The 14,888-nt window shown below is 32.0% G+C and overlaps 1 protein-coding gene across 14 annotated transcripts in view; it reads left to right on the top strand.

Annotated features, from left to right (window-relative positions):
- The window catches only part of ORC4 (origin recognition complex subunit 4), a 74,445-nt gene that overhangs the window by 39,589 nt on the left and 19,968 nt on the right, over positions 1–14,888 (top strand). For all 14 annotated transcript variants that reach the window (XM_045831308.1, XM_045831299.1, XM_045831347.1 and 11 more), the window contains 5 exons: positions 517–607; positions 8,601–8,676; positions 9,120–9,205; positions 11,870–11,918; positions 14,444–14,595. In XM_045831308.1, the coding sequence (XP_045687264.1) occupies positions 517–607; positions 8,601–8,676; positions 9,120–9,205; positions 11,870–11,918; positions 14,444–14,595 (454 nt within the window). The remainder of the gene's footprint in view (positions 1–516; positions 608–8,600; positions 8,677–9,119; positions 9,206–11,869; positions 11,919–14,443; positions 14,596–14,888) is intronic.

The raw sequence follows: 14,888 nt of genomic DNA on the forward strand, positions 1-14,888 counted from the left end.
ACTTTAGGTTTTGCAGAAATTATACACAAATTTTATCTTAAACAATGCTAATGAACTAAAAATTTGGCTTTGGTTATGGAAGCATTGAATATCATGACACAAGAGAGATATAAATTATTTTCATAATGAGAAAGCCTTTTAACTTTTAGTATTATATTGTTTCTATTATCTAGTATTATGTAGATAATTTTAATTTAAAATTTTAATCTTCTTGTACCTAATACTTGGCAGCCAGCTGTGGATTGAAAGGTCCTAAGAATTGTCACTGTTTCTTACAGTCTCATAAAGACATATATAATTCAAACTTATTTCCTCTTGAGGTTTCTAGAGAATCAGTATTAGCCAACATTCTCTCCTGTGTTGTGTGTGGGACAACTTAGAGCGTAAGGCAGGTGCCCAGAGGGGAGGAAGAAAGGAATGCCTGTCTTCTATGGATACTCAAATTTAGCTTTTAAAAAAGTAATACCCAGAAATTATTCCAGCTTTTTAAATTTTGGCCTATTTATGTCATTTTAGACACCTAATCGAGCTGCTGAAGAGAACTGCTTTCCATGGAGAAAGTAACTCTGTTCTCATTATTGGACCCCGTGGATCAGGAAAGACTATGGTAAAGCTGTTTATTTCTGGTATTTCTTTATTTTGATAGTCTTGTGATGATTCCTGTAGACAGCACTAAAATGTGTTTCATTACTTTTATTATTTTGTTATTAATATTTTGCTTTTTATCCTTAAATCATTGAAGACATGCAAAACCTTACAAAGTTAGGCTGATACATTTGAATTGAGCGTATCTTTTTTACCTTATTTTTCCCCACAGTAACAAACTTTTAATTGTTTGTTTTATCATGGTCTTTTGTCCTTGAAGAATTAGTGATTGCCAGTGGAAAATGAAAATTTGCATTTATTGAACATGTACCTTGTGCCTTTTATTTATCTTCTCTAATTTATTGTTTACTTACCCAATAAAGTAGGTATTGTCTTATAGATTGTTTATAAGATTATAAATTATAGATTATAAACTGGGCACCCTATTTATAGATTAGGAAACTATCACACTATGCATTCTTTTTTCTCTGATCATTTGTTGTGTGTTGTTTAACCCTAACTCAGTTTTTTCATATGTCTATTCACATCTACCAGATTTATCCTCTACGTTCCCTCATTATCATATTTACTTAGTTACCTCAAAAATACACTTTCTTTTTCCCCCATCTTCTCTTTTCACATTCTTTATTTAGTAATATATGAGACACATATATGAGACTTTCAACATGTCATATTGAAAGTATTACTGTGCTATTCTGTTTTAAATAGTTGGGCTGTGTAAAATCTGATTTCTGCTATATTCCATACAATAAATTTAGATTTCTTACTAACATACATTTTTATTCTGTAAAAGTAAAATTATAATTATGTATTAAGTAAAATTAGGTAAAGCAAGTAAAATTATGTTTTTATTTTTTGAGCAATGTGTGTTGACTGTGTTAAGATGAGGAAATTAAAACTTTAAGATTTTGCTGTTATCATCCATGTATTTCCAATATTGTTTGAAGTACATAAATTGGGAATATAGACCTATGTATGGAAGTACTTTCTTCTTAGATGCCTAGAAGGGGAGGTTAATCAGAAGTATTTGGTTAATGTCACTGAAGACCACCACAGCTAACTTGTTTTGAGTTCATATATGATTTTTCTGAATCTGGATGCTTGTAGAGTTTCTTCATCTTAGCAATGTGAAAATCTCACAGGTTATATAAATGTTGATCATAAAAAGTGATACTCTGCAAATCTTCGTAGTATGGAATTTACTTCTTTTTTTCAGTAAAGGATAATTTTTTACACCCCCCCCCCACACACATACACACATGCTTTACATTGCTGTATCTGGAAAACGCATCATCATGCTAGTGCTTGAAGAACATTTTTAGATAATACTTTAATTCTTCAAGAAGTTTCATAGTGATGCTATTGTATCAATAGTACAGAAGAAAAAGTTACAGGAAATCAGCACATTAGATCTATTAAACTGTGCATCTTGAAATAAAATGACATTACAACAGGAAAGTTGAATCTCAGTAATTTGAACCTCAAAGTGTCAAGCCCATGAGTATAACTTGAGTAGCTGACTGAATTTATTTTGAACTTTACCTTGGAAGTTTCTCACTAAAGATATGGAAAAATTTCAGGAAAAAAACAAAATAGATCCGGTAAAGAAAACTTACAACAATGAGTAACTAAATAAAAATTATAATCATACTCCATTTCATTAGAAAATTGGCTAAAACAGATTTTTTTACAAAAAAAAATAAAGTGGACAGTACAGAGTTACTATATTGACCCCCCCCTCCCGCCCAGGCACACACATTTTCCCCTATTATTAGCACCTTGCCTTAGCATAGTATGTTACATCAATGAATTGCTATTGATACATTGTCATTACATTAAGGCTCACTCTTTGTGTTATACAATTTTATGGTTGTTAAAACCCATGACATACATAATGTCATATATCCACCATTTCAGTGTCACACAAAGTTCAACATTCAAAAAAGTCCCCTGTGGTTTTAACCTGTGCTCCCACCCCAACCCCTGGCAACCACTGATTTGTTTTTCACTGTCTCCATACTTTTGCCTTTTTCAGAATGTCATATAGTTGGAATCATACAGTATGTAGCCTTTTCATATTGTCTTCTTCCATTTAGCAGTACACATTTAAAGTTCCTCCATGTCATTTCATGGCTTGACAGGTCATTTTTTTTAAATTGCTGAATAACATTGCATTGTATGAGTGTACTACTGTATCTATTCACCTATTGAAGGACATCTTGATTGTTTCTGATTTTGGAAAATTTGAATAAAACTACTCAAAACACTTGCATGCAAGATTTTATGTGGATGTAAGTCTTCAGTTTAACTGAGTAAATACATAGGAGTGCCAGTTGTTATATCATATAGTAATACTGTGTTTTTAGCTGTGTAAGAACTTGCCAAATTGTCTGAAAAACTGGTTATACCATTTTGCTTCTTACCAGCATTGAATGAGAGTTTCTATCACTGTGTATCATCACCAACATTTGACATTGTCATTTTTTAAATTTTAGCCATTCTTGTAGTGGTACCTCATTGCTTTTCCATTAATTAATTTTTATTGTATTTTTTCTATTATAATTTATCCCCCAAATACCCTCCTCTCTCCTGAAATCACCACTTTGTTGTGCATGGCTATGAGTCCTTTTTCCTCAAAAACTTCATCCTCTAAGTCCTCCACCCCCTCTAATAGCTGTCATCCTACTCTATCTGTGAGACTACCTCTGTTTTGCTTGTTAGTTCAGATTGTTCATTAGATTACACATATGAGTGAAAGCATATGATACTTGTTTTTCTCGGACTGGCTTATTTCACCTAGCATGATAATCACCAGGTCCATCCATGCTGTCACAAAGTTCCTTTTTATGGTCAAGTAAAATTCCATTGTATAAATGTCCCATAGTTGTTTTATCTACTCATCTACTCATGGACTCTTGAGCTGCTTCCATATGTTGGTGATTGTAAATAACACTGCAATGAATATAGCAGTGCTTATGTTCTTTCAAATTAGTGCTTTGGTTTCCTTCAGATATATTCCAAGAAGTGGGATTGCTGGGTCAAAAGGCACATCCATTTTTTAATTTTTTTGAGGTATCTCTATACTGCTTTCCACGGTGGGTGCACCACTCTGCATTCAAACCAGCAGTGCAGAAGGGTTCCTCTTTTGCCACATCCTCGCTGGGACTTGTTGATTTATTAATGATAGCCATTCTGATCGGTGTGAGATGGCATCACACTGTGATTTCAATTTGCTCTTCTCTGATGATTAGTGAGGTTGAGCATCTTTTCATATGTTTACTGGCCACTTATATGTCTTCATTGGAGAAGCATCTATTCAAGTCCTTTGCCCAGTTTTTAATTGGATTGTTTGCTTTTTTGGTGTTTTGTAAGTTTGGTGTTCACTTTTTTGGAGTTTTGTAAGTTCTTTATAATTTTTGGATATTCATCCCTCATCAGATATATCAGCGTATATGTTATCCCATTCCAAAAGGTTTCTTTTTGTTTTATTGATGATTTCCTTTGTTCTGCAAAAACTTTTTAGTTTGATGTAGTCCCATTTGTTTATTATTTCTTTTGTTTTTTTTGCCTTAGGAGATATATCAGTAAAAATATTACTTCGAGCAATATTCCTTTTTCTGCACCATCTGTCCAATTTTCCCAGCACCATTTATTGAATAAACTGTCTTTAACCCATTGTATGTACATGCTTCCCCTGTCGAATAATAAATTGACTATAAAGGTGTGGTTTTATTTCTGGACTCTGTTCTTTTCCGTTTGTTCATGTGTTTGTTCTTGTACAAGTGCCATGCTGTTTAGATTACTGTGGCCTTATAGTATAGTTTGATATTAGGTAGCATGATTACTGTAATTGTTGTTCTTTATGAGGATTGCTGTTGCTGTGTAAGGCCTTTTGTGGTTCCATATAAATTTTTGAAATATTTGTTCTCTTACTGTGAAATATGTCATTGGAATCTTGATAGGAATTGTGTTGAATCTATAGATTGCTTTAGTAGCATGGACATTTTAATGATTTCATTCTTCATATCCATAAATATTGTATGTACTTCCACTTATTTGTATCTTTAGTTTCTTTCTTCAGTGTCTTATAATTCTTTGAGTACAGGTCTTTTACATCCTTGGTTTAGATTTATTCCTAGCTATTTTATTATTTTGGAAGCAATTATTATTGTTTCTCAGTTTCCATTTCTTATATTAGTTTATGAAAATAAACTGATTTCTGGATATTAATATTGTGTCCTGAATGCTGACTTCATTCATCAGTTCTAGTTCTTTCTTGATGGAGTCTTTAGGGTTCATTACATACAATGTCATGTTATCTGCAGATAATGACAGTTTTACTTCTTCCTTGAGTCTTTAGGGTTCATTCTGTACAATATCATGTCATCTGCAAATAATGACAGTTTTACTTCTTCTTTTCCCATTTGGATACCTTTTATTCTTGTCTGAGTGCTATGGCTAGGACTTATAATAGTATGTTGAATAAGAGAGGTGAAAGGAGCCATCCCTGTTTCGTTCCTAATCTTAAAGGGGACGCTTGTAGTTTTTGCCTGTTGAGTATGATGCTTGCAGTGGGTTTATCATATAATGACCTTTATTATGTTTAGGTATGTTCCCTCTATTCCCACTTTGCTGAGAGTTTTTATCATAAGTGGGTGCTAGATTTTTTCAGATGCTTTTTCTGCATCTATTGATAAGGTCATGTGGTTTTTATCCTTCATTTTGTTTATGTGGTGTATCATATTTATTTCACTAGGTGTAATCTGTCTTTTCAGATTCTCTGATTCTTCCTTATTTAGTTTTTGAAAATTGTATGTTTCTAGGAGTTTATCCATTTCATCCAGGTTGTCCCAATTTGTGGGAACATAGTTGTTCATAATATTGTCTTACAATTCTTTGTATTTCTCTGGTGTCTGTTGTCATTTCTTCTCTTTCATTTCTCATTTTATTTATTTGGGTCCTCCCTTTATCTTGATGAGCCTGGTTAAAGTTTTGTCCATTTTGTTTATCTTTTTAATGAACCAGCCCTTGGATTCATTGATCTCTTGTAACTTTTTTTTTAAGACTCGATTTCATTTATTTCTATTCTGATCTTTCCTTTCTTCTACTCACTTTGGGCTTTGTTTTCCTTTTTTCCCCCCAGTTCCTTTAACTGTAAAGTTAGATTGTTTATTTCAACTTTTTCTAGTTTCTTGAAATAGGCCTATAATACTATGAATTTCCCTCTTAGGATTGCTTTCCCAGTGTCCCACAGATTGCGGATTGTTGTGTCCTCATTTTCATTTGTTTCAAGGTATCTTATGGTTTCTTCCATGATCTCATTGTTGATTTCATTCATTGTTTAATACCATGTTATTTAGTTCCATGCCTTTGTGTATTTTTTAGTTTTCTTTTTTGTGATTAATTTCTAGTTTCATAGCATTGTGGTCAGAGCAAATGTGTGATATGATTTGAATCTTAAATTTATTGAGACTTGTTCTGTATTCTAACATATAGCCTATTCTTGAAAAAATTCAATGTGCTCTTGAAAAGTATGTATATTCTGCTGCTTTCGGGTGAAATGCTCTGAAGATATCAATTGAATTCATTTGATCTAGTGTGTCATTTAAGGCCACTGTCTCCTTGTTGCTTTTCTGCCTAGAAGATCTATCCATTGAAGTCAATGGGGTGTTAAAATCCCTGACTATGACTGTATTTCTGTCGATCTCTCCCTTTATGTCCATCAAGATTTGCCTCACATATTTAGGAGCTCCTGTGTTCGGTGCGTAAATGTTTACTAGGGTTATACTTTGAAGTCATTTATTTAGTGTGACTTCACTGTAATGTGGAAGAATCCCCTACTTGGTATTTCATTTTGGTGCAATGTAATTTATTTCTGCTGCACTCCAATATTGAGAGGTCAGAAAGCTGAGGAGCTTGTTTAATTGTGTCACTTCTGTAATTTGCTTTGTGTGGGATTATCCTAAAATATAAAATACGTTACTCTTTGATAGGAATGGTCATTGATATAGTTACGTAAATTCAGATTAAAAAATGAGATTACAGCGTATTTAAGACATTGTTCTTGGCCTGTCTGAAATACAAAAATTCAAAATCTACAATTGACTGAGAAAGTTTGCAGATAGTGTGGTTTGTTGTATTTCAAACATTTTATTTGAAAAAAATAATAAATTTCCAAATGACAGATTGGACCCTGGAAAATAACTCTTATTTATATAGAGAAATTCCTGTAGACAAAGAAACTTGCTAGATGGTTAAGCAGATGTTTCTTCTAATTGATGTTATTTCTATTTGCATATTGCTAAATGTTATGTTCATTAAAGTATTTGGAAATTGTAATAGTAGGTAAGCATAAAAATCCCTAGATACTGGGAGATTTAAGCAAACTGTGCTTGTATATTTGTAAAATTAAGTTTTAGCTACAAAGAATATGGAAATTGGGTAGTCAAATTCATTGTACTGGCTGGTACAACATTAGTAACTAACTTTTTTGTATATAATACAGTTTAAAATATTTGAAAAGATGACATTGTATCCATGTAAAAATTGACTTAAATTATGTGATTGATTACCTACCTAATTACACAGTAAATTTTAGCAATATTCAAATTAGAACAAAAATTTGAAGACAAACTTGCTAATACATTTAAATTTAAATGTATTAAGGTTTCAGACCACACCCCTCCACCACCCCCACCCCCATAAAAAAGCTGTGAGTTGATCTGGGTAAATCATAACTTGATGCTTGAGGTAAATTCAGTGGAAACAGTGCTCAGTAAACCTGTTAAGACTCTCTTTATGCATATGAAAAATTAAAATACTATTATTAACCTCATTTCTTTCTGCAAAGCATTTGAAATGGTTTTCAATTCATCAAACTTCAAATAATATAATACATAAAATCAGCCAGGGATATATAAGTGTTATATAAAGAAAACATCAAGAGATGGGGGCAATAACATAGCAGATTACTAAGAAAATACTGTAGAGGCCATATTTTGAGAACCCAAGTTTGTATCATCTGGTGACTAACTCTTGTAATAAGGTCTGATTTGACCCAAAGGCAGAGAAGCTCCATCTTGTCTTCTGATGGTTCTTTATATAGAATGTCACATCTCAGCTGGGTCTCTATACGTAGTATAACAGTTGATATTTTGAGCTTGTTCTTTTAAAGAGGACCTGGACTACCTATTCTGTGTTTTAAGGTAGAATTCCATATGCTTAAAAACTGTACAGGTAAACAAAGAATAGCTACTATGTTTGATGTCCTATTGTGAAACTTAATTTAAAATAAGGTTATTTGCTTCTTCCTATTGCACAAAGATCTTACAGTAACTGATAGAGGATAGACTTTTGAAAGTACAAATAGTATTTTGTCTACCAGTTGTCCTAGTTTGTTTCTTAAATAATTCCTTTTGTTCTCACTAAATTTTGATGCCATCTTAAAAAAAATGTTTTATTCCATTAATGGAGCCTGTTTTCTTACATTTATTTTGTAATAGTGCCTTTATGTTTTAATATTAGTAGGAATAGTTCTTCATTACCTTAACTTTTAAAAAACTTTTTTGTCTTTTCTTAATTTTATTCATTTTTAAATTTTAAAAAATGTATGCAGAATTAATATAAAGAGATGTATATTTTAATGAGTGGTAAGATGTCACAGTTCAAAAAATATAAAGAATATAAGTATGTTGAATAGCAACCTTTAATTATAAAAATGTAAAGCTTTATAATTGAACAGTTTAAGGTGGTTTAATGCTGAGCATATTTTTAGTAGTAATTATTATTACAGATATATTTTTCATAGTAACAATGTTTTCATTGCAAGCACTAAGTTTCTGTACTAAGAACTTCCTCTTTTATACCCAGCAACTTACATAGATGAAACTAAAGAATATGCAGATTTATTTGTTTATTTAAAATGACATTAAAAATATGGGCATATCATCTTTACCTATTATTAAATATTTCATAAACTTTTTAATATTATTTAGTTAATAAACCATGCTCTGAAAGAACTAATGGAGATAGAAGATATGAGCGAAAATGTATTACAAGTTCACCTAAATGGTAAGTATGCCATTTTTTGCAATTGGAAATGATAACTAATCATGAGCTTTTCATACTACGAAACTAAATTCACTCGTATGTTTTAAATTTAGATTAATAATTATATCTTAAAATGTAGATCTGTGTCTAACAAGTTTTAGTTTTGTATACTATATACAATATTTTTAGAAACTAAAACAAAAATAAAGGAGACACATAAAACCTTTTGTTTTTTTCTTTTTTTATATAACACTGACTCCAAAAAAATGTTTCTTTGTTCTTTTAATCTACCAAATATCTTTACTGCTCAGTTGTAAAAAGAAATACAAACTCACAGTCTTTCATTTTTTTTTCTGGTTCAATTCAAAAACCAGTAGAAAATGTTTTTGACTGGGAAATAATCTGTACTGTGTCAAATGCATAGTTTATTTTAGTTAAATAATTTTAAGTGGGCTTTATTTCAGGACTGCTGCAGACCAACGATAAAATAGCCCTAAAGGAAATCACAAAGCAGTTAAATCTGGAAAACGTAGTTGGTGATAGAGATTTTGTAAGTATCATTTCTGTTCTTTTATTAAATAGGCATAAAAGTAAAATCTATGATATTACATCTTTGTACTTTTGGAAAGCTAGGGAGGGTTCAGAGATTCTAAATTGAAATATGCAAGGTTTTTGTCAAAATGTATACTGTGCTAGGATGCATTTATTCATCAAAACCTAGTTCATGTAGATTTTATCTGAATTTGTTCCTTTATTTGTAAGATAAATACTCCAATTCTGTGTATTTTTTTGGAGATAGATTAACGTTTTTAAAAATACTTTAGTGGTCTATTTCTAGTTTTCTGAGTCTTGGGTAGCATGGGGTTGATAGAAAATGTACTGTATTTGAAGTTACGAAAAGGTGGGTTTAGTTTTTGCTTTATAGCCTGGTGACCATGATTAATTAATACCTCTGCATTTCAGATCCCTCATCTGTTAAATGGGCATTATCTTAAACTTACTTCATGACAAAAAATTATTAAACATTTTTTATGTTTTAAGAAAAGATACTTGATGGCAATAACATACTATACAAATATCAGTTACCTCTTACTGTTAAATTGTTTTCAGAAACTTACCAATAACTCATGATAATACCTTGGAATCTAGGACAGTGAACATCAGTAACTTTAAAAAAAATGATTACAAATGTTTTTGAACTTCTAAAACCTTTTTACCTATCACTTGATTTATGGGGCTCAATGGAAGAATATAATTTTTAGCTGCCTTAATTTTTGTGATGGAACAACTGATTTTCATACTGTTAATGCATTTGAAGTGGGTTATATATAAGTGGGGATACCCTAAAAACAGAATTTATTTTTTTTTTAAATTGTGTGTTTAATTTCAGTCACCTTCAAAATACTTTCCATTTGATACAGCACACCTTTGAGACATTTTTCCACCGCTCAAAACAGTTTTTGAACCCATCATTTTGATGCCTTTTAGTGCTCTTGCTGTTTTTGTTTCACCTCTTCCACACCTGCAAAATGTTTCCCTTTGAGGACTTTTTCATCAGGAAAACAAAAGATAAGTCACTTGGGTGATACCAGGTTAATGGGGATGGTGGGGCACAGGGATCATGACATTTTTTGATCAAAAATTGCTGAACACTAAAGTACAGTGTGGGCAGGTGCACTCGTAAATCACCCATCATGAAATGGGCAAACCTGTTGAAAGACTTAAGAAAAAAAATCTACCGAAGCAAATGCTACCTCTCACAATACCACCAGCTGGCACACTGATACAGATGGGTTCCTAGAACACTCACCCAGTTGGGGAAGCCTGAACTACAAGGGGCCCAACCTCCAAAAGATAATTCTGGGGTGTTTTGGGGGTCCCCCTCATACCTTCCCAGTTCATTTTCTGGTTACTAGCAATCATGCAGTGCTGTCACTCTAATTTCTAAACTGTGTATTCTCTAAGGCAGTGACACAGCCATAGTTGTGAAAACCTCCTCACATTTAGTAATTCATTCTTTTGTGATTATCTATAAAAACTTGAGCCAGTCTTGTGTTACTCTTTCATTGTCCACAGGTCTCTGAAGTGCAAGTTCAAAATGCTCCTTTTAGAACTCCAGTGTTCTACTTTCTATTAAATTTTAATGTTGAAAGTAGTTGCCTACTTGGTCTAGGAGAGTTACTGTTACAGAGGCTCAGTTTGGCTTTTGGGTTTCCAATTGAAGTAGATTGGTGTTTCTGACTTTCTTAAATAGACCTCTGACATTGGATTCACAGTTGTTTGTCATCCTGGTCATCAGCATTGTTACCATAGTTGTCACATGTTATGGTAAATACCTGTAGTCTGCCTACCTTGGAAAAAGTATTCACTTGACTGAATGTAATGATTACAAAATATGTGGAAGTTCTGTAAAACTTATGCTGTTTAATATTAGTTCTCTAGATCAGGAAACAAATAACTGTTTTTTTTTTCTTTACATTTTCTCAAATTTAAAGTTGACTATTTCGTTAAATTAAAAAATCTGAAGTAAATTGACTTTAATGAAAAAATATTTAACAGGGCCTTTATCCACAAGCCGGAACATCTGGATAATACATCTGCTTCTCTGTTGTTTAATTTCCATCTAGAATATTTAAGTTGTATCCAAAAATGTTTTGCCTGTGCTCCAAGTATTCATAGCCAAATTTGATATGCTATATACAAATTCTGTAATATGCTCTTGAATAGAGATGCACTATTATAGTTTCTAATATTTGAGGCAAATTTCTTTTTTTTAGTGGTGGAGATTAATTTGAGACTTGCAAGAGCCTGATGTGTTTAAAGATACAAAGTGCAATGGGTTTCTAGTTCTCTAACTATATTTATAATATATCAACTCTTAAATACTACCTTTAAAAAGTTAACATTTTTATGGGTTTTATCCAGAAAACATAAAATTTTGAACATGATTTACTAATGCCATTTTCAGTGCTATTTCATTCTGCTTTTATATATTTAAGTTTTAGATTATAAGCATGGTGAAAATCTGAATCTGAGATTCAGCTGAAAATCTGGTCACTGGCTCTAGTTTACTATAAAAAATAGAGTGTCTTTGTAGTGTTTAAAGGTCAGATACAGAGTGTGTCTATATAATGTCTAAGGGCCAGATTGCCCTTCTGTTCTTTATTTCACTAAACTAAGTTATGGTATGGTTTTTTTTGTTGTTGTTATTCAGGGAAGCTTTGCTGAAAACCTTTCATTCATTCTGGAAGCTCTAAAAAAAGGTAAATATTAACTTATTTAACAGTATTAAGGATATTTAACTTTATGTTTCTCTGATTATAAAAATAACATGTTTTTACAAAAAATTAACAATATATAAAAAAGAATAAAGTAATCATCACTGTATTCTCACCCCTGGAATAGTGATTATCCCAACTAACTTGGTTTCGTATCTTTATTCACCTGTAGTATATCATTGTAGATAGATAAATAATTTTTATAAGAATAAACTCATTTTTGATATTGTATAGTCTACATCTTTTCATTTACTAATAGCATGTTGTGAGCATGTCATATCTTTCCATGTCAGTAAATATTGAGCTGCACCATCATTTTTATAAATCTCATACATTTCATTTTATAAATATATATTAACTGTAGTTAAAAATATAAATTATATCTTAATAACAACCAGTTATGGGCTTTTATTTCTAATTTTATATAATTAAGGAGATTGTCTTAGATAATTATATAACCAAAAACAGGTCCGTAGAGGTTACCTGCCTCTACAAAAGCCACAACTGGAGAGGCAGGTGCTGCTATAAGGGAAAATGGTTTGTTTGCAGGTGCCAGCCATCTGGAAGATGGGGACTCATGTCTCAAAGCCTATCTCTACCTCTCAGTGGAGGCAGAGGTTTTTTTATAAGGAGAGAGAGGGGAACAGAACATAGAGATCAAGAAGGGGATTGACAGTTCCATATGCGCAGATGAGCACAGTCCATTTTGATAAGGCAAGTGATGGTGCAGTGCATTTCATCCTGGTTTAGTCATCCTGGCTCCATGGATAAAGGTCAGCAAATCTCCTGGAGCTGGGATGCCTGGAGGTTGGAGTCTGTATCTTTTGAAGCTAGTTCCTAGGGTTCCTATACAAACATGTTCATCTACAAGCCACATATTAGTCAGAGTCAGCACTTACAGAAACAATGTCAAAAGAATGGTAGGGTGGTTTATAATTTTCTACTGTTACAGTCATGCAGATATTTCCTGGGATAAATTTCAGTTAGTAGAATTCTGGATTAAAATGTACAACATTTAAAAAGAATAAATACTACCAAACTGCCCTAGAAGGTCAATTTTCTAAGCATATTTCATAGTGCTATTTTCTTTACAATTTCAAAAACAATTAATTTTTATGTTTGTCTTTTATATTTCAATAGAAAAATAATTTGCTAAATTTTGGCAGTTACCATTGTCTATTTTTATTGGCCACTTATATTTCCTGCTTCATGCATTTCCTGTTGCTTCTTTGCCTTATTTTGGTGTTTAGTTTGCATTTATTTATGGGAATTCTTTTTATTTTATTTTGTTGATTGATTTTAGAGAGAGAGGTAGGAGAGGAGAGGGGAGAGAGGAAAAGAGAAATGATTTGTTGTTCCACTTGTTTATGCATTCATTGGTTGATTTTTGCATGTGCCCTGACTAACCATCGAACCTGTAACTTTGGTGAATCAGGACAACACTCGAACCAACTGAACTACCTGCTCAGGGCCTCCTTATGGATATTCTTGCACTTAATATTTTTCTTCTCTTGAATATGGTTTTTATTTTCTACTGAACAGAATTTTAAAATTTTTACATAGTCAAAGTTTTTTCTCTCCAAATTTTAAAGATAATTATGTTTTCATGTAATACATATACTTGTAATTAATAATTTGGCTGGAGTTTATTTTGGTAAGGTATAAAGTGGATCTCTAACCTTGGATAAGCACTTTGCCTCATCGATAAGTAATGCTGTATTTTACCAGTACTAAATTTCTAATTATGTAGATCTGTTTCTAAACTTTTTAGCAGTCCCTCTGAAATTCATGCCATTTAGGTTAGTGTTAAGTGTTTTATTGTCTGTTGGAGTGAGTGTTCGCTTACCAGATTTTCTTTCCACTTGTTTATGCAAATAAAAAGCCTTAAACCTAAAGGTAATAGTGATTCTTTTGCTAAGGTAGGTTCCATTATGATGAGAAAAATGAATCCACAGGGTCATGTTGAACTTCTCCCTGTTGTTGCAGCCTTAAAATTGTGGTTAGAAGGCATTATAGTAGTTTTGATTGAACTTCAATCTAACCATTATTTATAAAAAAATAATTTCTATGGGATTTCTACTAACCAAACAAGTCTCTTTTGAAGTAACAGTTTTGTGCATAAAGTAGTGACTGTTTATATTTAATCTCAAAGTGATTTGGTCTGTTTAGGTATTAAGAGAACTTCGTAAGTTTTCTGATGATAGAAGAACTATGTTTACACAATTTGAAAAACAATAGTCTTCAGTATTTAAATGATTTTCTTAATTTTTCGTCAGTAAACTGCTAGAGTCTAGTAGTTAGACTGAAATACTTAAGGCTGTCTTATCCTGTGAATAATTTATTTTTGTTGAGTAAATGTACTTGCATTGGTAAGTGCCCTATCCCGAGCAGGTTATCAATATTTGTTTGTTGAATTAAATTTTAAAAAGTGTAATGTAGTAAATAGCTTGGAAATTAACAAAGGTCGACATAACTGCTTGTTAATATCAAACTCTTATTTTAAACCTTAGGTGACCGATCGAGTAGTTGTCCAGTGATCTTCATATTAGATGAGTTTGATCTTTTTGCTCATCATAGAAACCAAACACTCCTCTATAATCTTTTTGACATTTCTCAGTCTGCACAAACTCCAGTAGCAGTTATTGGTCTTACATGTAGATTGGTAAGTCTTTCTATTAAAAATTAATTATATTTATAAAATTAAAGCTTAATTACCAACATAGATACCTATGTAGGTCATCATATTCATATTAGGCATTTTCAAACATGTTTCATCAATGCCTGGTGTATCAGGTTGAAGAAAATAAGAAAACAGGTATCACACATGCTCATAAATTAACACCTCCATCCCTCCAGTGGAATCACTAAATTTAAAAATGTGAAGCCAGATTATGCAAATAAATACAGTTTCTACATTAGCATGTAAAGAGAAAGTTAAAATAATCTTATCACCAT

The sequence above is a fragment of the Phyllostomus hastatus genome, unplaced genomic scaffold (genome assembly GCF_019186645.2).
Source record: "Phyllostomus hastatus isolate PE091 unplaced genomic scaffold, TTU_PhHast_1.1 phas_contig_1, whole genome shotgun sequence".
NCBI classification, from domain to species: Eukaryota; Metazoa; Chordata; class Mammalia; order Chiroptera; family Phyllostomidae; genus Phyllostomus; species Phyllostomus hastatus.